The sequence below is a fragment of the Schistocerca nitens genome, chromosome 1, assembly GCF_023898315.1.
Source record: "Schistocerca nitens isolate TAMUIC-IGC-003100 chromosome 1, iqSchNite1.1, whole genome shotgun sequence".
Classification (NCBI taxonomy): Eukaryota; Metazoa; Arthropoda; class Insecta; order Orthoptera; family Acrididae; genus Schistocerca; species Schistocerca nitens.
The window spans coordinates 1059625978-1059651070 of NC_064614.1; the positions used below are offsets into that span (position 1 = coordinate 1059625978).

Genomic DNA, 25093 nt, shown 5'->3' on the forward strand with positions numbered 1-25093 from the left:
CGTAACTATAAACAGTTGCACAAGTTTGTATGTGAAGCATGTAAAAGATATACCCTCTTGAAAATGAAAACTATAGAGTATTAGCAGTTACAATCTTCTCGTGTATACTAAGATGGTATCTGTTCTTTCGGACCATGGAGCTCGTTAGAATCAAAGTACAATGAAACGAACACCCTTAGCTGCTTACAGGCGTTGACATCACTATAACCTAACCGAATTTCATAACTAATTCTTAAACTTACAATGAAATGAACACCCTTAGCTGCTTACAGGCGTTGACATACGCCAACGGGGACTGATGAAAATGTGTGCCGCGACCGGGACTCGAACCCGGAATCTCCTGCTTACATGGCAGACACTCTATCCATCTGAGCCACCGAGGACACAGAGGATAGCGCGACTGCACGGATTTATCTCTGGCACGCCTCCCGCGAAACCCACATTCTCAACGTATTGTCCCGCACTACATTCGTAGTGCCCCCGCCCATTATACGCATTACTCGCGGCGCGTTGCCGATTCCCGTAAGAGTTCGGGCACTGTTTGTGCATTCGCACAGAAGAAGAAGATGGTCAAGTGGCCGGCTATGTATATACTAAGATGGTATCTGTTTTTTTTGGACATGTCCGAAAGAACAGACACCATCGGTGACCATGCAGCTCGTTAGAATGAAAGTACAATGAAACGAACACCCTTAGCTGCTTACAGGCGTTGACATACGTCAACGGGGACAGATGAAAATGTGTGCCCCGACCGGGACTCGAACCCGGGATCTCCTGCTTACATGGCAGACGCTCTATCCATCTGAGCCACTGAGGACATAGAGGATAGCGCGACTGCAGGGATTTGTCTCTGGCACGCCTCACGCGAAACCCACATTCTCATTGGTAGGAATGTAGCCACTGTACAAGACTGCCGGTAGCGGTGGTTACGAGAATGTACGGTCGCAAGAGAAAGGGGCTTCGGACGGCCACACGGTACCACCGGAAGGGTAGACCATAGTGTTTGGCGTATGGCTTTGGCTCTTCGTACAGTATCTGCAGCAGCAATCTGAGCAGCAGTTGACGCCACAGTGACATAACAGACTGTTACAAGTCGTTTATTTCAAGGAAAGCTCCGAGCCAAAAGCCCTGTAGTATGCGTCCCACTGACCCCAAACCGCCGCTACTCACGCCTTCAGTGGTGTCAAGCGAGATCTCAATGGAGGGCAGGGTCGAGTTATGGTCTGTTTTCTGGTGAAAGCTGGTTCTCTCACGGTGTCAGTGATGGCTGTGTGTTGTTTTGAAGGAGGCCTGTTGATAGCCTGCAACCAACTTGTATGCTTGCTAGACAGACTGATGCTACACCTGGATTTATGGTCTGCGGTATGATTTCATACGACAGCATGACCACTCTCGTGGTTGTCCGACGCACCCTGAATGGAAATCTGCACATCAGTCTGGTGATTCAACCTGTTGTGCTGCCAGTCACTAATAGCATTACAGGGGCTGCTTTCCAACAGGATAATGCTCGCTCACAAAACGCTAATGTAACCCATAGCGTCTGTAAACAATCCCTTTACGACTAGATACTGATAGCAGTTGACAATGTGGCAGTTGAAAGACTCACATGTACATGAGCAACTCTTGTTTCTACAGTGTCGTCAAATCTGGCAGGTAAAAGAATCACGTTTCGATATCTCCTGTTATTAATGGCCATATTGGTGTTGTTAAGAGTTTAAAATATCGTTGTCAACTCTTATCTGAAACCGTAGTGATTCCTTGGAACCATTTATTACAGATTTCCAAGGGACTGAAGTTTCCCTTTATGCCTTCGACTACGTAGGGCCCATGTACTCTCCTCTGAATAAACCAGCTGTGTGTTTAGTAAGAATCCTTATTGACCCTATCCTTATTATTCCTATCCTGGCGTCAACTGTCTAATTTGGCCATTCTGTGCGATCCAAATTTTGTGCATGTATTCATCTACAACATCATTTATACTATGTATCTGGACTATTAAATCTGTTGCTGTACTCACCTGCAAAGTCAACCGATGGAAATGACCGATCTGAAACAGATTACCGAGCATTCATTAACATTATGCTCATTATTGCTTGTAATAACAAATTACATAATTGCACTCTATAATACGTACAGAAAGCTCAATTGAATGTATTACGCGTGAAACAAGGGTAATCCCTTAAACCTGTCCAGGTAAAAAGCCTGTGTTCTTAGAAACTATAGAATAACTCGACACCCTGTTGTTGACTGCCACAAGCAAAGTAGCATCACCTTACATCAGTTTTACAGTCTCATCATTTCTTCTTAACAATGTACAGCATTTAATTCGATAGATATACGTTAAGTGTATTTGAGTTTCGAAAATCCTAGCTTTATAGCTAACAACTGTATCTGGGGACAATAAGTCGTTTATAGTGATTCAGTTTCTAAAACAACAATACAAAGTGGATTAACTACATAGTCTATTAAATAACTAATTACTGAAATAGACCTGACTGAAAATGAATAGAGATGATGTCACGTAAAAGTGCTAATTTATTAAAATTCTATAAGCTTGTAATCAGAGAGGATATCAAAAGAAACAAATGCTTTTGCTTTCAGTAAGCTATGAAACAAGTCCTCCTTCACCTGCTGGCATCCAGAATGATATCTCTAACAAAGCTACAGAGAACACATACACATAGCTACCCTTATAAAACAAATGATAAATTTCATACAGCAATTATAGAACATTGTTATTACTATTGAAAGTCAAATTGTGTAATCTTCTTAATAAGAGCTGATTACTGTTTAATGCTTAAAATATTTTAAGCAAAAACAGACAACTGAAATATTTGCTTTTTTTACACAATAGAGAGTAGTAAAATGCCACAGAAAACAAACAGTGCCTTCTGTCATATAGGAGACAATTATATGACACAACAAGCTTTATAGTAGGCGACTCATTATATTACATTTTTGTAAATGATACCCAGAACAGTTTAGTAGTAATGATTATCAATGTTTGTAGTATAGACTACAGTGCAAATAATTCCATGCTTGGTCACATAGGTAGATAAGAGTTTCTTTCAGTTTGTAACAAGAAATATCGTAACAATTGATGTAATGATATATAATGTATGCGAGCACCACGCTTACCACAAAAATAATAAGATTAATAATTTTTCTGTTAACCTTTTTCCAATACATCAGTCATTATAACGCCATTGGTTTCCATTTAATTTTGTATTTTTCGTTTAATTTTCAGTACCTAGTACTTTCATATTTTACATTAAATTTTTATCTCCACACTTCAGTCAGCCTACATCTCCCAATAAACTTCTCATGTCATTTTCTTTCAGTACACTTGTCGTCAATGTAAACTAAGCTACAGTGTGTACATATGGGACTCCACAGAACACAAGTCTTTCATCTCCATGTTCTTCTAAAGTAAGATTATTTTAGATGATATCTTGAAATATCTTGTCGTAATTTCCAAGTATATTTACTTTGTGATAGCTTGGTATGTCTAATTAAAGCGCTTCACACAATGTTGCAGTTAGTTCATTCTTTCATAGGTTTTAACAAATATTTGTATTTATCTTGAGCTCATCCCCCGCTCTGATTTTGACATTTGACGTTATATATCTACCGAATTCTCATTTTCTTTGATGCGTTATTCGGAGCTTGCCATCTGAGCTATTGTTTTTATGTTTCATCATGTTATTGCGGAATGTAATACTACACTGGTGCCATTTCTTTATTCGACTTTGCTTTATGAATCACAGTTAGAGTTAAGTGACTATGAAACATTTTTCTCTTTGTAGCAATCCTAGTTCAACTTACAGCACTTAGAACGGGCGCAGCTTGAATATACTCGTGACTTCTTATCTTAAAGTACTTAGAACAGTGAAGGATATTTATAAACATAAAAAGCCAGATTTTTTCGCAATTTCAACCTTTATCACGTGATTTTCTCCCAGAAGAGAGACGCTGTTTATTGACTTACTTCATTTTCTGTCATTTCAGCTATCTTTATAGGTCTTGTATGCCTGCAAATAGCTTACTGTCATTAATGCTGAAGGAAAGAACCCATACTCCCTTGAGAGTTACTGAAGATAATAACCAAACTCAGAAAGAAATATTCCTCAAGTGTGAAAAAGCAACAACACAAGAGACCCCCGACCCACTATATGATTGGATTTTATGAGGTCCATTTTAAATTGTGCAGATCTAACAGCTGTATAAATGTAAAACATGTGGAAATTTGAGTCTCATATTTTTAAAGGCCACCTTCCCTCATTCACTATCATAAGGCAGTTCTTTGATTTTGTATACAATATTGCTCATTTTATTCGTTGTTACTGTCACTATTATGATAAAGAAGATTTCAAATGTGGCACCGAGCAATTTATATCTTCATAGTATCTCTGAGTACTTTTTTATTAACTTTTCATAACTTCTTTTTAAAAAATGTATTAAATATTCTTTTGTGGAAGCCTTCTCTTACTCACAGTCTTTTATGGGTACCATTGAGGTGTCATTGGCGTATCACCCTTCGATAATTTATAAGGCAAGGCACTTTTCATGGTTTGGTTTTTTATTAAATACAGCTCAAAAAGCTGTTTATATTCCTGACAGCCTGTAACTATAATTCCTATAATATCTAAATGTCGTCCATAATATCTTTTAGAAATTTATCATTAGTTTCTGTTTTTCACAGTGTTCTTGAAGTTACAATATTGTGTAGTTAGCTTCAAGAAGGTCACCTTTCTTACTACCTCATCTGTGAAGAGAGTGTATATGCATGTATCAAGCCTATTACAAGGCATTCCCTTGTATTGGGTCCAAGAGCACAGCATAAATGCCAAAAGAATACGTAAGCTCTCCACCAGTATATTCTGTGTTTCGAATTTTACAAAGGTAATAGCGTGAAAAATCAAATGGAACATTTCATGGACACCCACATAGCATCCTCTAAAGCCAGATTCCATATCCTATCACTACTTTGACATTCTGTCAAATCGTTGTCACTGAGCAGTGAGTATGGTGCTGTTTATTGGCATAGAAATGATGAAGCCGTAGAAGGAGGCATACTGCATGGAGGTGATAAAAGTAATGGGACAGCGATATACACATGTACTGATCGCGGTAGTATTACGTACACAAGCTACAAAAGGGCAGTGCATTGGCGGAGCTATCATTTGTATTCCTCTGAAACGTTTCCCACGTGATTATGGCCGCACGACGGGAATTAACAGACTTTGAACGTGGGATACGTGGGATGGTATTTGGAGCTAGACACATGGAACATTCAATCTCTGAAAGTGGTAGGCTGAGATTCACAGCGTCAGTAGTAAACTGAGAATGCCGAATTTCAGGCATTAACTCTCGCCATGGACAACGCAGTAGCCGACGGCCTTCACTTAACGACCGAGAGTAGCGGCGTTTATGTAGTGTTGTCAGTGCTAAAAGACAAGACACACTGCATGAAACAATCACAGGAAAAATTTTGTGGGATACACGACGAACCTATCTACACTCCTGGAAATTGAAATAAGAACACCGTGAATTCATTGTCCCAGGAAGGGGAAACTTTATTGACACATTCCTGGGGTCAGATACATCACATGATCACACTGACAGAACCACAGGCACATAGACACAGGCAACAGAGCATGCACAATGTCGGCACTTGTACAGTGTATATCCACCTTTCGCAGCAATGCAGGCTGCTATTTTCCCATGGAGACGATCGTAGAGATGCTGGATGTAGTCCTGTGGAACGGCTTGCCATGCCATTTCCACCTGGCGCCTCAGTTGGACCAGCGTTCGTGCTGAACGTGCAGACCGCGTGTGACGACGCTTCATCCAGTCCCAAACATGCTCAATGGGGGACAGATCTGGAGATCTTGCTGGCCAGGGTAGTTGACTTACACCTTCTAGAGCACGTTGGCTGGCACGGGATACATGCGGACGTGCATTGTCCTGTTGGAACAGCAAGTTCCCTTGCCGGTCTAGGAATGGTAGAACGATGGGTTCGATGACGGTTTGGATGTACCGTGCACTATTCAGTGTCCCCTCGACGATCACCAGTGGTGTACGGCCAGTGTAGGAGATCGCTCCCCACACCATGATGCCGGGTGTTGGCCCTGTGTGCCTCGGTCGTATGCAGTCCTGATTGTGGCGCTCACCTGCACGGCGCCAAACACGCATACGACCATCATTGGCACCAAGGCAGAAGCGACTCTCATCGCTGAAGACGACACGTCTCCATTCGTCCCTCCATTCACGCCTGTCGCGACACCACTGGAGGCGGGCTGCACGATGTTGGGGCGTGAGCGGAAGACGGCCTAACGGTGTGCGGGACCGTAGCCCAGCTTCATGGAGACGGTTGCGAATGGTCCTCGCCGATACCCCAGGAGCAACAGTGTCCCTAATTTGCTGGGAAGTGGCGGTGCGGTCCCCTACGGCACTGCGTAGGATCCTACGGTCTTGGCGTGCATCCGTGCGTCGCTGCGGTCCGGTCCCATGTCGACGGGCACGTGCACCTTCCGCCGACCACTGGCGACAACATCGATGTACTGTGGAGACCTCACGCCCCACGTGTTGAGCAATTCGGCGGTACGTCCACCCGGCCTCCCGCATGCCCACTATACGCCCTCGCTCAAAGTCTGTCAACTGCACATACGGTTCACGTCCACGCTGTCGCGGCATGCTACCAGTGTTAAAGACTGCGATGGAGCTCCGTATGCCACGGCAAACTGGCTGACACTGACGGCGGCGGTGCACAAATGCTGCGCAGCTAGCGCCATTCGACGGCCAACACCGCGGTTCCTGGTGTGTCCGCTGTGCCGTGCGTGTGATCATTGCTTGTACAGCCCTCTCACAGTGTCCGGAGCAAGTATGGTGGGTCTGACACACCGGTGTCAATGTGTTCTTTTTTCCATTTCCAGGAGTGTATTTGGGCAGCGTGGCGAAATTTGGCGTTAATGGGCTGTGGCAGCAGACGACGGACACGGGTGCCTTTGTTAACAGCGTGACATCGCCTGCAGCGCCTTTCCTGGGCTCGTGACCGCATCAGATGGACCCTAGAGGACTGGGAAAACGGTGGCCTGATCCGATGAGTCCTGATTTCAGTTGGTGCGAGCCGACGTTAGGGTTCGAATGTCACGCAGGCACCACGAAGCCATGGGTTCAAGTCGTCAACAAGGCTCTGTGCAAGCCGGTGGTGGCTCCATAGTGGTGTGGGATGCGTTTATGTGGAGTGGACTGCGTCCTCTAGCCCAACTGAACCGATCATTGACTGAAAATGGTTATATTTGAAGTCCATTTGTAACGATTCAAAGATGGAATTTTTATGGTTGACAATGCGCCATGTAACCGGGCCACAGTTGTCCACGATTGGTTTGAAGAACATTCTGGACAATTCGAGAGGATGATTTGGTCACCCACAAAGCCCGACGTGAATCCCATCGAACATTTATGGGACATTATCGAGTGATCAGTTCGTACACAAAATCCTCCACCTGCACTACTGTCATTATTATGTAGAACTGTAGAGGCAGCATGGCTCAACATTTCTGCAGACGACTTCCAACGACCCGTTGAATCCATACCACATCGCTGCACTATGCCGGGAAAAAGGAGGTTCGTCATTATCTTGGGAGGTATCTCATGACTTTCGTCACCTAAGTGTATAGGACATTATATATCATAGCTGTCGCTGGTTGGAGCGTCATATATTTTAAGTCGCTAACGCCGTAATGTTCCTTACGAACAGTAGTCTTAATTACACACTATGCGTAGTTTTAAACTATGCTCTTAACAGCAATTCCCCATCGAATTCTACCGGGCACAAAAACTATCTTGTGTTTCACCTACAACACCTCGCGTCTTTGGATGTCATTTGCTTCCATCAACAATGATTTGTCAGAAAGGAAAGTGCGTACCAGTTGAGTCTATCAGTAGATCGGGTTTCACTAGGCATGGCCTGCATCTCAGTAGGTATGGTAGGTAGAGGCTGGCAAAGCTTAGAGGTGACAGTGTAGTGGGTGGAGGTGGGGTCACTCATGGAAAAATTCTTATAGTAGTTGGTGTTAGAGGTGCACCTTTTTTAGATTGAAGCCAGCTGATAGATATACCTGCTTAAAAGAAGACCCTCTAACTAAGGAATCACCTTCAGAGGACATCATGTTTCGAAGTAGAGAAAGAATTAGAACATTTCATCAAAATATAAGAGGTATTAGAGATAAAGTTGGTGAACTGCTTATAGATGTTGACTCTGACTTTATTGGTATATCGGAGCACCACTTAAATAATTTGACAATTCACAGGCTTCCTTTACCAGGATACAGACTGGCTGGTTGTTTTTCAAGGAGGTCCTTGCGGGGTGGCGGAGTGACCATGTACGTAAAAAAACAATATTCCATTTCAGTTCATAGACGTATCATGGCACTGCACTGAATACATATTTGAATGTTGTGCAGGGCCAATTAAATTTAACGACACTAAACTTCTGATGTTTCTTCTTTATAGGTACCCTAACTCTGAGTTTCTGCTCAAGCTAGAGAGGGCTCTTGATTCACTTTGTAGGAAGTACCAGAAATTAGTTGTATGTGGTGACTTCAATAATAATTTCGTATATGATGGTGCAAGGAAAAGGATGTTGGTAGATCTCCTAAATTCATATGAACTGATGCAGACTGTGTTTGTTTTCCAACTAGGGTTCAGGGGAACAATAGACAACATTTATATTCATCCTTCGTTACTAGACGGGCATTCTGTTAGTAAAAGGGTGAATGGCCTTTCAGACCATGATGCACAAATTTTAACACTAAAAGGTTTTTGTACTCAAACAAATGTCATAGATACTCGTAATTACAAACTATGTAGGAAAGTTAATTCAACAGCAATGAAGAGTTTTTTAAACCTCATCGAGGAACAAGAGTGGCAGAATGTTTATAGTGCCGATAACATAGATGCCAACTACAATGTTTTCCTTAACACATTTCTCCTACTCTTTGAGAGTTGCTTTCCATTAAAACGTTCTAAATGGGGTACTAGCAGTAAAAGGCTGCCTGGGTGGCTGGCAAGTGGGATAAGTATATCATGTAGAGCACAATGGGAATTATATAAAAATATTAGAACTAGTCACAAACAAGATGCAGCAGCCCATTACAAACATTACTGTAAGGCGCTTAAAAACGTTATTAGGAAGGCAAAGAGTGTGTTGTATGCAAACAGGATAGCTAATTCACAGGATAAAATTGTAACCATTTGGTCAGTTGTGAAGGAAATGTCTGGTCAGTAGGACGAGATAAAGTCAGTACGTAGTAAAAATATTTCTGTTACTGATAAATCAGATATATGTACAGTATTTAGCAATCCTTTTCTGAGCATTGCTGGTGAATTAAATAAAAATTTATTTTCACAGGGAATCATATAACTCTCTTGGCAAATGCCGTTCCGAGATTGATGTCTGAAATACTCCTCTGTGATACAGTCAAGGGGGAGATTGAGCCAATAATTAAATCACTGAAGACTATGGACTCTCACAGATATGATGAAGTGCCTAGCAGAATATTAAAGTACTGTGCTGTACATGTTAGCCATCTATTTAGCCATATTTGTAATTTTTCCTTTAGGAATGGTCAGTTTCCTGAACGATTAAAGTACTCAGTAGTAAAGCCGCTTAATAATGTAGACAATTTTAGATCTATTTGTATGCCATCAGTGTTTGTTAACATGATTAAAAAGGTTGTGTATGTAAGGATAATTAATCATTTTATATCACATAATTGGCTGACAAATGTACAGTTCGGCTTAAGAAGTCATTTAACAACTGAGAATGCTATAGTCTCTTTTCTCTGTGAGGTACTGGATGGGTTAAACAAAAGGGACATTCTTTGATTTAAGTAAGACGTTTGATTGTGTTGATCACAAAATATTGCTGCAGAAGTTGGATCATTACGGAATACGGGGAGTAGCTCACAATTGGTTCACCTCTTCCTTTAACAGCAGCCAGCAAAAGATCATTACTCACAGTGTTGAGAAAGTGCTGGGGCCACTCCTGATCCTTATTTATATAAATGATATGCCCTCTAGTATTACAGGTAACTCTAAAATATTTCTGTTTGCTGACGACACTATCTTGGTAGTAAAGGATTTTGTGCAACATTGGCTCGGTTTCGAATAGTACACTTCATGACATAAGTTCATGACTTGTAGAAATAAACTAACGCTAAATCACAGTAAGACTCAGTTTTTGCAGTTTCTAACACACAATTCAACAAAACCTCACGTTTTATGTTCACAGAATGGGCATATTATTACGGAAGCTGAACAGTTCAAATTTCTAGGTGTTCAGATAGATAGTAAACTGTCGTGGAAAGCCCACGTCCAGGATCTTGTTCAAAGACTTAAAGCTGCCATTTTTACCATTCGAAAGGTGTCTAAAGTGAGTGATCGTTCGACACGGAAATTAGTCTACGTTGCTTATTTTCATTCGCTTATGTCGTATGGTATTATATTTTGGGGTAACTCTTCCCATTGTAAAAGGACATTTTTGGCTGAGAAACGGGCGGTTCGGGCAATGTGTAAGTACACCACTGCTCACAGGTCTGGGTATTCTGACATTGGCCTGTCATTTCTTGTTAACAATATTAGCTTATTCGCAACAATAAGCAGCTTTAACTCAGGTAATACTCGGCAGAAATCAAACTTGCATTTGGATCGGACTTCTTAACTCTTGTGCAGAAAAGTGTGCAGTATACTGCTGCATCCATTTTTAATAAGGAACCACTAGACTTTAAAAAATCTTAGCAGTAATCCACGCGCTTTCGAATCGAAATTGAAGAGTTTCCTCATGGATCACTCCTTCTGTTCTGTCGAGGAGTTCCTTGAAAAATTAAGCTGATTCTCGTTGTATTGTTGATTGCGTTTACTTAAACTTATGGACTGACTTTTTTTCGGGTTCATAAACATTTTATTTTTATCTGGTATTTCTTTTATGTTGTAATTTCATCTACTGACACGTTCCATGACCTTAGATATTTGTTCCTTGATTTGGTCCTACGGAACTTGACGCGTAAATTAAAAAAAAAGAAAAGAAAGAGCTGACGCATTATTCTGGCGCATAATGCACTAGTAGAAACCCTTCTAGACTGTCACAGTGGTGTGGGTGGAACACCGGTACTAGAGTTATGCTCGGTGCAGATTTCAGGCCGCGCCTTATGGCTGACCCGTGTGGTACAAAGCACGACAACCAGGCTGTGAAGATAACCGCAGCTCCCGCCATGACCGAGCCGCTTGCCGAAACCACCACTCCGCCGCCTAGCCTTTGCTGTGTTTCGTTCTGCGGCCGTCAGCAGAGCCATGCAACTGTTATTTGGATTAACTATCCGTGGACAGGTTGTCAGCGGTTCTAACAAATGTTTGAGATGGCTCTGAGCACTATGGTACTTAACATCTATGGTCATCAGTCCCATAGAACTTAGAACTACTTAAACCTAACTAACCTAAGGACATCACACAACACCCAGTCCTACAAATATTTGAGGTTATTGGTTACGCTGCATATACATTTATTTTTGCTTCCAGCCAGTCACAGTATACACGTTTGTATTTTATTATGATCTGAAGAATGCATGTGCCAGCAATAACAAACAGTAACAGAATAGCTTTCTGTGGCATAAAGTCTTAAGTTTCAAGTGGCGGTAATCAAGCTTACGTTGAAGAAATTAAAATCTTGAACTCTAAAAGGTTGAATCGCTGATAACAGTGGTCAACAACTGTTTTGCATCTGATGTATTATCTCGAATATATTTTCAGTTGCAGGGACAAAATGAACCATTGGAAATGTGATGTCACGTAAGGATTCCGTGATAGTTAACTTTTTTTCTTTTTATCAGATAATTTTGCTGTTATCTGATCCCATGGTCCAAGTATAACCAAAAGGTCATAAAGAGCGCTCTCTGTTTTCGCTTTCCAGCAATAGCATAATATTATGTATCGCAATGTCTCTTCAACAAATAAATCTGCGTCTCATGGTGAAAGTTTCCTGTTTTTGTTGCCACCTTGAAATCAAGCCTATTAGGGTTAGCTGACGGAAGTGAATCAGGAGCTCCACCAGAGGAGTAATCCGTCCTTGACACGTAAAACTCTTTGCCTACCACAGTACTCCAGACAGAAGTAAACAATTTAGAATGCGACACGAAATTATCAAAATAACTAGTCGAAAATCTGTGTTCTCGATAGCTGCAATGAAACCCTTTAACTCACGGAACAAAATTTTTACGGGTTACAACTCGGAAAAATGGTTTTACTTCATACTTTGAAAATCAAAACGGCATGCGTACGTGCATAGATGTGTACCGTTTGATGTAAGATTTGTGTGTTCAATATAACCCTTAATGCTGGTGACTGTTTACTGTTGCCCCTGGAAGTAGCTTAAAAGGCTGTTATTGCATAATGGCTTAAGCTTACAGCGGTACCGTTGGCTCATTCACTGCATAAGAAGGAAACATGAATTGATGGTCCTCTGAAGCCATGAGATATAGATGAATGGTTAATCTGCTGTCATTTAAAAGTTGCTGCATTACTTATAGGTTTATTGCATGGCTTAGTTAAATACCATTATTTCCTGTGTTTGTGGAACAACCGAGGCAACAAATACTTCTACAATGTCCAAAACGTCCTGTGAGACATACTTATATTGAAGGAAGGAAAATGTTACTAACTAATCATGAGTTGTGACAAAGTCGAACTGCTTCCGCTACGTGTAAACTTAGACTAGAGGAACATCTACATCTACGTGATTACTCTGCTATTCAGAATTAAGTGCCTGGCAGAGGGCTCAATGAACCACCTTCAAGCTGTCTCTATCGTTCCACTCTCGAACGGCGCGGGGGGACACTCATTTCTCCTTATGTAGGTGGGTGCCAACAGAATGTTTTCGCAATCGGAAGAGGAAATTGGTGACTGAAATTTCATGAGAGGATCCCGTCGCAACGAAAAACGCCTTTGGTTTAATGACTGCCCCTCTAATTCACGTATCATGTCTGTGGCACTGTCTCCCCTGTTTCTCAATAATACATAATTCGCTACCCTTCTTTGTGCTTTTTCGATGTCATCCGTCAGTCACACCTGATGCGGATCCCACACCGCACAGTAGTACTCCAGAATAGGGCGGACAGGCGTGGTGTAAGCAGTCTCTTTGGTAGAACTGTTGCACCTTCTAAGTGTTCTGCCAATGAATCGCAGTCTTTGGTTTGCTCTACCCACAATATTATCTGTATGATCGTTCCAATTTAGGTTATTTGTAATTGTAATCCCTAAGTATTTAGTTGAATTTACAGTCCTCAGATTTGTGTGACTTATCGCGTAATCGAAATTTAGCGGATTTCTTTCAGTACTGATATCAATAACTTCGCACTTTTATTTATTCATGGTCAAATTCCACTTTTCGCACCATACAGATATCTTATCTAAATCATTTTGCAAGTCGTTTTGATAATCGGATGACTTTACAAGACGGTAAATGACAGCATCATCTGCAAACAATCTAAGACCGCTACTCATATTGTCTCCTATGTCGTTAATATAGATCAGGAACAATAGAGGGCCTGTAACACTTCCTTGGGGAACGCCGGATATTACTTCTGTTTTACTTGATGACGTTCCGTCTATTACTACGAACTGTGACCTTTCTGACAGGAAATCACGAATCCAGTCGCACAACTGAGGCGATATTCCATCAGCTCGCAGTTTGGTAAGAAGACGCGATGTCGAAAGCCTTCTGGAAATCTAAAAATATGATATTTTCTGAATCCGTGTTGACTAAGTATTAATAAATCGTTTCCTTCGAGGTACTTTATAATGTTCGAAAACAGTATATGTTCTAAAACCCTACTGCAGATCGACGTTAGTGATATGGGCCTGTAATTCAGCGTATTACTCCTATTTTCCTTTTTGGGTATTGGTATGACTTGAGCAATTTTCAAGTCTTTAGGTACGGATCTTTCTGTGAGCGAGTGGTTGTGTATAATTGCTAAATATGGAACTATTGTATCATCATATTCTGAGTGTAAATTAATAGGCGGTGGTACTGATCCCCCATTGTACACGAAACGGGTCAGATCGTCGTTGCAGAAGCAACGAAAAAAGCATGCCAAATTTAAAAGAACGCAAAATTCCTAAGACCGCAAAGTTTTACAGAAGTTCGAAATATGGCGCGTACTTCAATGCGAGATGCTTTTAATAATTTCCACAACGAAATTCTGTCTCGAAATCTGGCAGAAAACCCAAACAGCTTCTGGTCATATATAAAGCCCACCAGTGGCAAGACGCAATCAATACCTTCACTGCGCGATAACAATGGTGAAGTCACTGATGACAGTGCCACTAAAGCAGAGTTATTAAACACGGTTTTCCGTAACTCCTTCACCAAAGAAGATGAAGTGAATATTCCTGAATTCCAGTCAAGAACAACTGCGAAGATGAGAAACATAGAAGTAGATATCCTCGGTGTAACAAAGCAGCTTAAATCACTTAATAAAGGCAAGGCCTTCGGTCCAAATTGTATACAATTAAGGTTCCTCTCAGGGTATGCTGATAAAATAGCTCCATATTTAGCAATTATATACAACCACTCGCTCACAGAAAGATACGTACCTAAAGACTGAAAATTGCTCAAGTCACACCAATACCCAAAAAGGAAAATAGGAGTAATACGCTGAATTACAGGCCTATATCACTAACGTCGATTTGCAGTAGGGTTTTAGAACATATACTGTATTCAAACATTATGACGTACCTCGAAGAAAACGATTTATTGACATATAGTCAGCACGGATTCAGAAAATATCGTTCTTGTGAAACACAACTAACACTTTATACTCATGAAGTAATAAGTGGCTATCGACAGGGGATGTCAAATTGGTTTAATATTTTTAGATTTCCAGAAGGCTTTCCACACCGTTCCTCACAAGCGTCTTTTAATCAAACTGCGTGTCTACGGAGTATCGCACTCAGTTGTGCGACTGGATTCGTGATTTCCTGTCAGAAAGGTCACAGTTCGTAGTAATAGACGGAAAGTCATCGAGTAAAACAGAAGTAATATCCGGCGTTTCCGAAGGAAGTGTTACAGGCCCTCTATTGTTCCTAATCTATATTAACGACATAGGAGAAAAAAATGGCTCTGAGCACTATGGGACTTAACTGCTATGGTCATCAGTCCCCTAGAACATAGAACTACTTAAACCTAACTAATCTAAGGACATCACACACATCCATGCCCGAGGAAGGATTCGAACCTGCGACCGTAGCAGCAGTGCGGTTCCAGACTGTAGCGCCTTTAATCGCTCGGCCGACATAGGAGACAATCTGAGTAGCCGTCTTAGATTGTTTGCAGATGATGCTGTCATTTACCGTCTTGTAAAGTCATCAGATTATCAAAACGACTTCCAAAATGATATATATAAGATATGTGTATGGTGCTAAAAGTGCCAATTGACGCTGAATAAATAAAAGTGCGAAGTTTTTGACATGAGTACTAAAAGAAATCCGCTAAATTTGGATTATGCGATAAGTCACAAATCTGAGGACTGTAAATTCAACTAAATACTTAGGGATTACAATTACAAATAACCTAAATTGGAACGATCACACAGATAATATTGTGGGTAGAGTAAACCAAAGACTGCGATTCATTGGCAGAACACTTAGAAGGTGCAACAGGTCTACCAAAGAGACTGCTTACACTACGCTTGTCCGTCCTATTCTGGAGTACTGCTGTGCGGCGTGGGATGCATCAGGTGGGCCTGACGGATGACATCGAAAAGTACAAAGAAGGGCAGCTCGTTTTGTGTTATCGCGAAATAGGGGAGATAGTGTCACGGACATGATACGTGAATTGGAGTGGCAATCATTAAAACAAAGGCGTTTTTCGGTGCGACGGGATCTTCTCATGAAATTTCAATCACCAGTTTTCTCCTCCGATTCCGAAAACATTCTGTTGGCACCCAACTACATAGGGATAAATGATCATCACGAGAAAATAAGAGAAATCAGTTCTCGCACTGAAAAATTAAGTGCTCCTTTTTCCCGCGTGCCGTACGAGAGTGGAACGGTAGAGAGAAAGCATGAAGGTTGTTCATTGAACCCTCTGTCAGGCACTTTATTGTGAATTGCAGAGTAATAACGTAGATGTAGACGGAGACCGGTGCACAACCTGGACCGGAGACCTTGGCATTATTAAGTGATTTAAGCTGCTTTGTTACACCGAGGATATCTACTTCAATGTTTCTCATCTTGGCATTTGTTATTGACTGGAATTCAGGAATATTGACTTCGTCTTCTTTGGTGAAGGAGCTTCGGAAAACTGCTTTAGTGGCACTATCATCAATGACTTCACCATTGTTATCGCGCAGTGAAGGTATTGATTGCGTCTTGCCACTGGTATGCTTTATGTATAGCCAGAATCACTTCGGGTTTTCTGCCAGATTTCGAGACAGAATTTCATTGTGGAATTTATAGCAGCATCTCGCATTGAAGTACGCGCTATGTTTCGAACTTCTGCAAAACCTTGCCAATCTTGGGGGTTGTGAGTTCTTTTAAATTCGGCGTGCTCTTTTCGTTGCTTCCATAACAGGGATATGACCCGTTTTGTGTACCATGGGGGATCAGTACCACAATTTATTAATTTTGTGGTATATATCTCTCAATTGCTGTCGATACTATCTCTCTGAAATTATTCCACAACTTTTATACGCTTACATAATCAGTTCGGAAGGAGTGAAGAGTGTCTCCTACAAAGGCGTTATTAGCTTTTTTAAATAGATATACTTTGCGTTTCTTTTTGATGGTTGTAGGTGTTGCTTAGCAGCAACTGCCTTGTCGTCGCTAATTGCTGTATTCGTCAAGATATTCTCTATTTGTTCAGGATTAGTTTTTGCTAAAAGGTCAAGTATGCTTTCGCAACCATTTACGCTTCGAGTAAGCTCTGCAAGAGCTCCTCATAAACTGGGTGTTGCTTTCAATCATTTCAAAGCCTTTTTTACCAGGAGCAATGAGGCAAAGTTGAAGGAAGGTGTGTTTATTCGACCACAAAACAGAATACTGTACATCGTTTAGGTTTTTGAGGCTGAACTCGCGCTTGTAAAGTAACATGGTTAGGCTTCTTCCAAAGCCATTGTTTGTGGTTTTTTGGGTAAAGGAGGATAAGAGAATTAAATGATTTATTTGTTTGCTGTTTAACCTAATCAGATTAAGGTCTTACGGACTTCTCTTAGATCGACAGTGAAAAAAACAGCTGAATAACGGTATAAAAATCGAGTGTACAATATTACAACAGTTACGCTTCTTACGTTCGTCCCTTTAGTTCTCCAAAAAAAACGTAGATGTTGTTAGCTTTGTGCAACGTGAAAGGCTTCACCAAGATGTTCTTATCCTGGAACACGCTATCGTGGATTCTGGAACCCTTCAACCATGAGATATTCTGGTGGTTTTTGTTTAATGAGCCACGTTACAAAAGAAAAATATCCCCATCCCAATTTCCCAAATCAACTGACACTGAACTTTGAAATACATTGGCATTTATAATTATAATTACTTATTTGGTGATATTTGTCACATTTTGTTCAACATGGGGTTAGTTTCGGTGGTTTATTTAAGTATTTGCATAATTTTCAGGTTGTGTCATACTTTGGTTTGATTAATTAACACTACACTGTATAACAAGACTACATCTGGGTGACTCTGGAGTATTGTAGATAGTGATGCAGTAGTAACCAATCAGGTACACGATACAGCTTTTTGATGTTACAATATTTCGTAAAATTTGTAATGCATAAGTTTAATTTGAGATTATTGTTGCCTTTCGATGTTTGGGAAAATATATATTTTTGTCTTGTTGTTTATCTCATTTTGTTACGAAAGACTATCCGAAACTAAAATTTATCATTGAACTTAACTATGTACAGTGATCATTTAATGTAAGCTTTTCCACATATATGTCGTCAGTACTGAAAAATCGGTATCAGTGAAATTCTGTTGATTGTCGACATAAATCCTATGCGTCTTTGGTTTATGTTTTTCTTTGACTGTTAGTGGTAGTAGTAGTAGTAGTAGTAGTAGCAGTAGTAGTAGAGAGCTGTATGTGAGCTGTGATGGAGAGAAGTCGAGATGCAACTTATGGACCCCTGTGGCTTATTTGTCGATGTTTCATGAAGTGTAAAATAATTAGTTTGGAGTTATTCAAAAGTGAAGAAGATAGATGAAAGCGACTTAAGCTAGTATTTCATTTGAAGGAAGTTACATCTAATACAAGTTACGTCGATCTGGGTACAAGAGGAAATACGTTAGTGATGAGATGCTGAGTGAGTGAATTAGTCCATAGTACTGAAACCATGAGGAAGATTCTGTTCCACTTTCAAGATTCAGGAACCATATCGCTGAAATCATAACCGGTTCATTTTCGGAATAAAGAGCAATATCGACAAAAGCTTTTGCAGCGACGAACACAAGATTTTTTTCAACTAATGTATTTTCAGAATGAGCAGTATTAACGAATTAGTTCTTGGATATACGTCTTGCAATTGATCTTAATCAATTGTGTCTGGTAACCAACGACAGAATTGTAATTGTGCTTTTGTTTCGTCAGTTAATTAACAATATGTCGATTATAAGCAGGGCAAGGTACCATTAGAACTGGAAATAAAACTGGTACAGATTTCTTACTATTTTATGTCTTAGAAATTTGACGTAGCATAGGAAATCTGGTTCCATCTCTGAAACTACCATCCCAAAGTTAGGTAAATCGATATACTTAGAAACTAGATAGAGAAAAAGTTGCTGCTCAGTGCAGCCACAATTACGAGCCTATTTAGGAGTTCATTGGCTCATTTTAAGAATCATGGCTGTACACGATGTCAGAATCAAGTTTTCTCCCTGTAAGTCTTGGGATGCTGCAGGCAGACGCAACGCGACTCACAGCAAAACCTACGGGCTGGATCTTTGAGTACCGTGAGAGGATCACACAGCGCAATGGGCTGGTGAAGCCACAGATGTGGCGGGCTGACGTTCTCTGTATCGTCAAAGCGCTATCTTGGAACCCAAAAAGATAGTTGCAGGTTGCCTATTTAACAGTTCCCAGGGGCAACAAATATTTTATTTTCAATATTTCCCGTGATTAAGGACACAATTAAAAATTTAGAACGATGCCAAATCTGTTCATTAAGAGGTATAATCTTATGTTAAAAGTTCAACACAATAAGAGATATATTGCTGTTAAAAGCTTTGTGTTTGTTTTGAGGCAATGTAAGCCAGACTTCATTCATTTAGTATTTGAAATGAGAGCATTTAGCGACATTCAACAAACTTTACACATAATTTACGAATTTTTTTTCTCGCTGCCACCCTCCCCTTCCCGCTCAGGGCCCCTTCACAGACGCACAGAAAATGGTGGAAGGAAAGTTAATAGCTTTCTACATTTTTGCTGTTCACGCAGTCAAACTGCATCATAACTTATCACTCACCTAGATAAATGTTAAGCTATGTATTCCCAATGTACAGTCATAACAGAAGAAGCCTATTTAAATCATTTAATGTTAGCGTGCATTAAGTATTTATCACAACAAACATAATATACCATAAGCCGAACCAAAAAAAGACCCATTACCTACATCGTTTACTGTTCTTTTAAGTAGGAATGATATAAGGACCTATCACATCACATGAATCTGCATAATAAATTCACACATCAATGTGTAATTTCATTTTGTTTTGCATGCTTATAACTGTATATATCTACATCTACATCTACAAGATTACTCTGCAATTCACATTTAAGTGCTTGTCATTGGTTTCATCGAACCACAATCATACTATCTCTCTACCATTCCACTCCCGAACAGCGCGCGGGAAAAACGAACGCCTAAACCTTTCTGTTCGAGCTCTGATTTCTCTTATTTTATTTTGATGGTCATTCCTACCTATGTAGGTTGGGCTCAACAAAATATTTTCGCATTCGGAAGAGAAAGTTGGTGACTGAAATTTCGCAAATAGATCTCACCGCGACGAAAAACGTCTTTGCTTTAATGACTTCCATCCCAACTCGCGTATCATATCTGCCACACTCTCTCCCCTATTACGTGATAATACAAAACGAGCTGCCCTTTTTTTGCACCCTTTGATGTCCTCCGTCAATCCCACCTAGTAAGGATCCCACATCGCGCAGCAATATTCTAACAGAGGACGAACGAGTGTAGTGTAAGCTGTCTCTTTAGTGGACTTGCTGCATCTTCTAAGTGTCCTGCCAATGAAACGCAGCCTTTGGCTCGCCTTCCCCACAATATTATCTATGTGGTCTTTCCAACCGAAGTTGTTCGTAATTTTAACACCCAGGTACTTAATTGAATTGACAGCCTTGAGAATTGTACTATTTATCGAGTAATCGAATTCCAACGGATTTCTTTTGGAACTCATGTGGATCACCTCACACTTTTCGTTATTTAGTGTCAACTGCCACCTGCCACGCCATACAGCAATCTTTTCTAAATTGCTTTGCAACTGATAATGGTCTTCGGATGACGTTACTAGACGGTAAATTACAGCATCATCTGCGAACAACCTAAGAGAACTGCTCAGATTGTCACCCAGGTCATTTATATAGTTCAGGAACAGTAGAGGTCCCATGACGCTTCCCTGGTTACAAATGGTTCAAATGGCTCTGAGCACTATGGGACTCAACTTCTGAGGTCATAAGTCCCCTAGAACTTAGAACTACTTAAACCTAACTAACCTAAAGACAACACACACATCCATGCCCGAGGCAGGATTCGAACCTGCGACCGTAGCGGTCGCGCGGTTCCAGACTGTAGCGCCAGAACCGCTCGGCCACCAGCGGCCGGCACGCTTCCCTGGGGAACACCTGATATCACTTCAGTTTTACTCGATGATTTGCCGTCTATTACTACGAACTGCGACCTTCCTGACAGGAAATCACGAGTCCAGTCGCACAACTGAGACGATACGCCATAGGCCCGCAGCTTGATTAGAAGTCGCTTGTGAGGAACGGTGTCAAAAGCTTTCCGGAAATCTAGAAATACGGAATCAACTTGAGATCCCCTGTCGATAGCGGCCATTACTTCGTGCGAATAAAGAGCTAGCTTCGTTGCACAAGAACGATGTTTTCTGAAACCATGCTGATTACGTATCAATAGATCGTTCCCTTAGAGGTGATTCATAATGTTTGAATACAATATATGCTCCAAAACCCTACTGCAAACCGACGTCAATGATATAGGTCTGTAGTTCGATGGATTACTCCTACTACCCTTCTTAAACATTGGTGCGACCTGCGCAATTTGCCAATCTGTAGGTACAGATCTATCGGTGAGCGAGCGGTTGTACATGATTGCTAAGTAGGGAGCTATTGTATCAGCGTAATCTGAAAGGAACCTAATCGGTATACAATCTGGACCTGAAGACTTGCCCGTATCAAGCGATTTGAGTTGCTCGCAGCCTCTAAGCTATCTACTTCTAAGAAACTCATGCTAGCAGCTGTTCGTGTTTCAAATTCATGTGCAGAATGTGTATGCATGTAGCATGTAATAAGAAGTGCATCACGTGTAGATGCACAAACAAAACGTAGAAGGTGAATTGGCGGATAGCTCTAAAACGAAAAATTAAAATACAAAATACAGCTCCGACATCTATATTACGCAAGCTTGTTGGTTCTTCTAGGAACGCACATTCTCAGAACTTTAACAGCAGACAATAGCGTGATGCAGAACGTCTCCGTTGCAGCGTCTGCCACTGGATGGCTGACCATTTCCGTGAAAATTTCGTGCTTGTACTTACTGAATGAACCTGTAACGAAATGTAGTGCTCTTTTTCGCATATTCTCTATTTCCTCCATCAACCCTGTCTGGTATGGATCTGAGACTTATGAACAGTAATCGAGTATTGGTCGAACCAGTATTTTGTATGGTACTTCCTTTGTTGATGGACTGCATTCCCTGAGGATTCTTCGGATCTCAGTCATCTGGCTTACTCGTGATCACATAAGATATAAGGCTATTAGTGGACAGCAACATCTAATGAGAAGGAAATGCTAGTATCCTTTTGACAAGCAGCAATATCAATACATCATTATATCTCGTATCTTATAGCGGGTGGTAAGTGGTGCCCTAGTACAATACTCACATGAAGGCCATGAGTGTTGCATCCGGGTCCGTGGTAACGCCTGCATTGCGTGAACGCCAGGAGGCCCTGGTAGTCCAGGTTGGAAGAAAGCCAGAGGAACTGATGCTGCAACACAACAAATGTTCCACTGCAACAAGTGCTGATATCTTGCATCCTACTCATGAGATCTTATTACAGCGTGGGCAGTAAGATCTATCACTAGTTCTGTTGAAGAGACAGATGAAAAAGTCTTGAATCTCTAGTTTATGTTTCAGAAGATCATGGAATGTGCCCATAACATTGTAAGCATTTATTAACGACTTGTTAAATCGGCTTTTTTAATTTGAACGATTGCGTAACTGTGCTACTTTGTCTGTACTAAATCTAAATTATCTAGCGACTTTTCAGGAAAGCGTTTGGTCTGCAGCGCTGGTGCATTTGGATCGTAATCAATCGTGAAGGAAAATGGAAGTCTCCTAATAGAGATTCCCTAGATTTTTCCTGATGACGTCGTAAATGCCTAAAGGCCATAATATACATATTTGAGTGGATCCTGTTATATTGCTAGAGAAGGCCGAAATGCACGCTATAATCTCACGCAGGCTGGCGTGAGGTCTGAAACAGGATACGTAATGAATGCTATAAAGAAAAGTACGTAGCTTCTGGAATACTTAACTTTAATCCATCATTTGTATACATCGTTCTTGATGAGACATGCTTCATACGATAACTATCAATTGCTATGGCGCTTTTGCTAGGTCGTAGCCATTGACTTAGCTGAAGGCTATTCTAACTATCTGCTCTGCAAATGAGCGAGGCTTCGTTAGTGTGCATCGCTAGCTAAGTCGTCCGTACAATTGGGGCGAGTGCTAGTAAGTCTCTCGAGACCTGCCGTGTGGTGGCGCTCGGTCTACGATCACTGACAGTGGCGACACGCGGGTCCGACATGTACTAATGGACCGCGGCCGATTTAAAGCTACCACCTAGCAAGTGTGGTGTCTGGCGTTGACACCACAGATCCGCTACTGTCTAAAGGATTATACTTTGCAATGACTGCAGTCTCTACATCTGTATCTTAATGTCTACTCATATCGCTCACACAAGTAAATTTCCCTGTACGTGGAGTATAATGGAGTTTAAGGCGTATACCGTCTGCGCTATACTGGAGAAATGTTAATGTCCTATCTCCATAAAGGCCTAAATGAATTTCAAGGCCAGTTTTCTCCAAGTTACGGATGCCAACAGACATTTGACTAACGGAAATCTTAGTTTTGACGTGAACATGACAACAACAAACTCTAGACTCAATAGCGAATGGTGATAACGTGTACTCGTAGACGTGTTGGAGTTCTTTAGTTACAAAATTAGGTATACCACTCCTGTTGCTACTGCCGTGTTGTCAGTATATAGGGTAATCTTTCTAACACTCTCCACCCCTCTAGTTTTGACGTACTGCCATATGGTGTCATACGGGGCTTAGGGCTTAGTGTAGAGAGCTGCACAACTTCAGCATCGCCAATTCTGATCATAGTAACATTCTAGCTGGACTCACAGAGGGCTACCTCCCCAGCAGAAAAGGGACACTCTTTCTGACATGGAACGTGCTGGGAAATTTGTAAATCAAACAATCAAACGTCAAAATCTGTCTGCATGTATCGCCAAGACCTTCTTCTTGCCCCTACCGCTATATGAATGTGCTTCGATCAAAAAAAGGACTGAATCGATGTATCGCAATATGATGTGAGAAGCAGCAGAACAGCTCAGGAATAGCAATCGCTCATGACTTTATTAAAGCAATTAGTACCGGATTCTCTTTTAGCGGTACAAGGAAATTACATCACATTGAAGCTGGGGTACATGGAAGTAGATTTAAACAGTACTGCCTTTAAATAGGATTATTGTGTCATAATGACATAAGATATGATAGAATGATATAAGATGAACATCAACAAAAGCAAAACGAGGATAATGGAATGTAGTCAAATTAAATCGGGTGATGCTGAGGGGATTAGATTAGGAAATGAGACACTTGAAGTAGTAAAGGAGTTTTGCTATTTGGGGAGCAAAATAACTGATGATGGTCGAAGTAGAGAGGATATAAAATGTAGACTGGCAATGGCAAGGAAAGCGTTTCTGAAGAAGAGAAATTTGTTAACATCGAGTATAGATTTAAGTGTCAGGAAGTCATTTCTGAAAGTATTTGTATGGAGTGTAGCCATGTATGGAAGTGAAACATGGACGGTAAATAGTTTGGACAAGAAGAGAATAGAAGCTTTCGAAATGTGGTGCTACAGAAGAATGCTGAAGATTAGATGGGTAGATCACATAACTAATGAGGAGGTACTGAATAGGATTGGCGAGAAGAGGAGTTTGTGGCACAACTTGACCAGAAGAAGGGATCGGTTGGTAGGACATGTTCTGAGGCATTAAGGGATCACCAATTTAGTATTGGAGGGCATCGTGGAGGGTAAAAATCGTAGGGGGAGACCAAGAGATGAATACACTAAGCAGATTCAGAAGGATGTAGGTTGCAGTAGGTACTGGGAGATGAAGAAGCTTGCACAGGATAGAGTAGCATGGAGAGCTGCATGAAACCAGTCTCAGGACTGAAGACCACAACAGCAACAACAAAATGACTGTGCAATCTCGTTTGGTTTCCAAACTTATAGAGCATTTTTTAAATTGTGTAGGGCTGTGCTTTACTGAGGAAAAAGGTTTCTCTGAAGTCACCATGAAAACTTGGGCTACGTCTAATTTATCTTGATTTTGGCCTTCCACGACTGCTGACTTCCTGTCTAAAGTCAGTGCCACAAAGCCGTAGTAATTTATAGCGATCAGAATCGCATGATGCTTGATTCCAGCGACGTCCTGATTGCCAGATTCCCAGGGTATTTTATGTACTTGTCTCACATGTCATCGAGCATCAGCT

At 41.1% G+C, this 25093-nt stretch overlaps 1 protein-coding gene across 2 annotated transcripts in view; it reads right to left on the reverse strand.

Moving 5' to 3' along the window:
* The window catches only part of LOC126197697 (inter-alpha-trypsin inhibitor heavy chain H4-like), a 189209-nt gene that overhangs the window by 48488 nt on the left and 115628 nt on the right, over positions 1-25093 (reverse strand). For both annotated transcript variants that reach the window (XM_049934659.1, XM_049934657.1), the window contains exons 12-13: positions 22186-22290; positions 2018-2047 (exon numbers count right to left, since the gene is read on the reverse strand). In XM_049934659.1, the coding sequence (XP_049790616.1) occupies positions 2018-2047; positions 22186-22290 (135 nt within the window). The remainder of the gene's footprint in view (positions 1-2017; positions 2048-22185; positions 22291-25093) is intronic.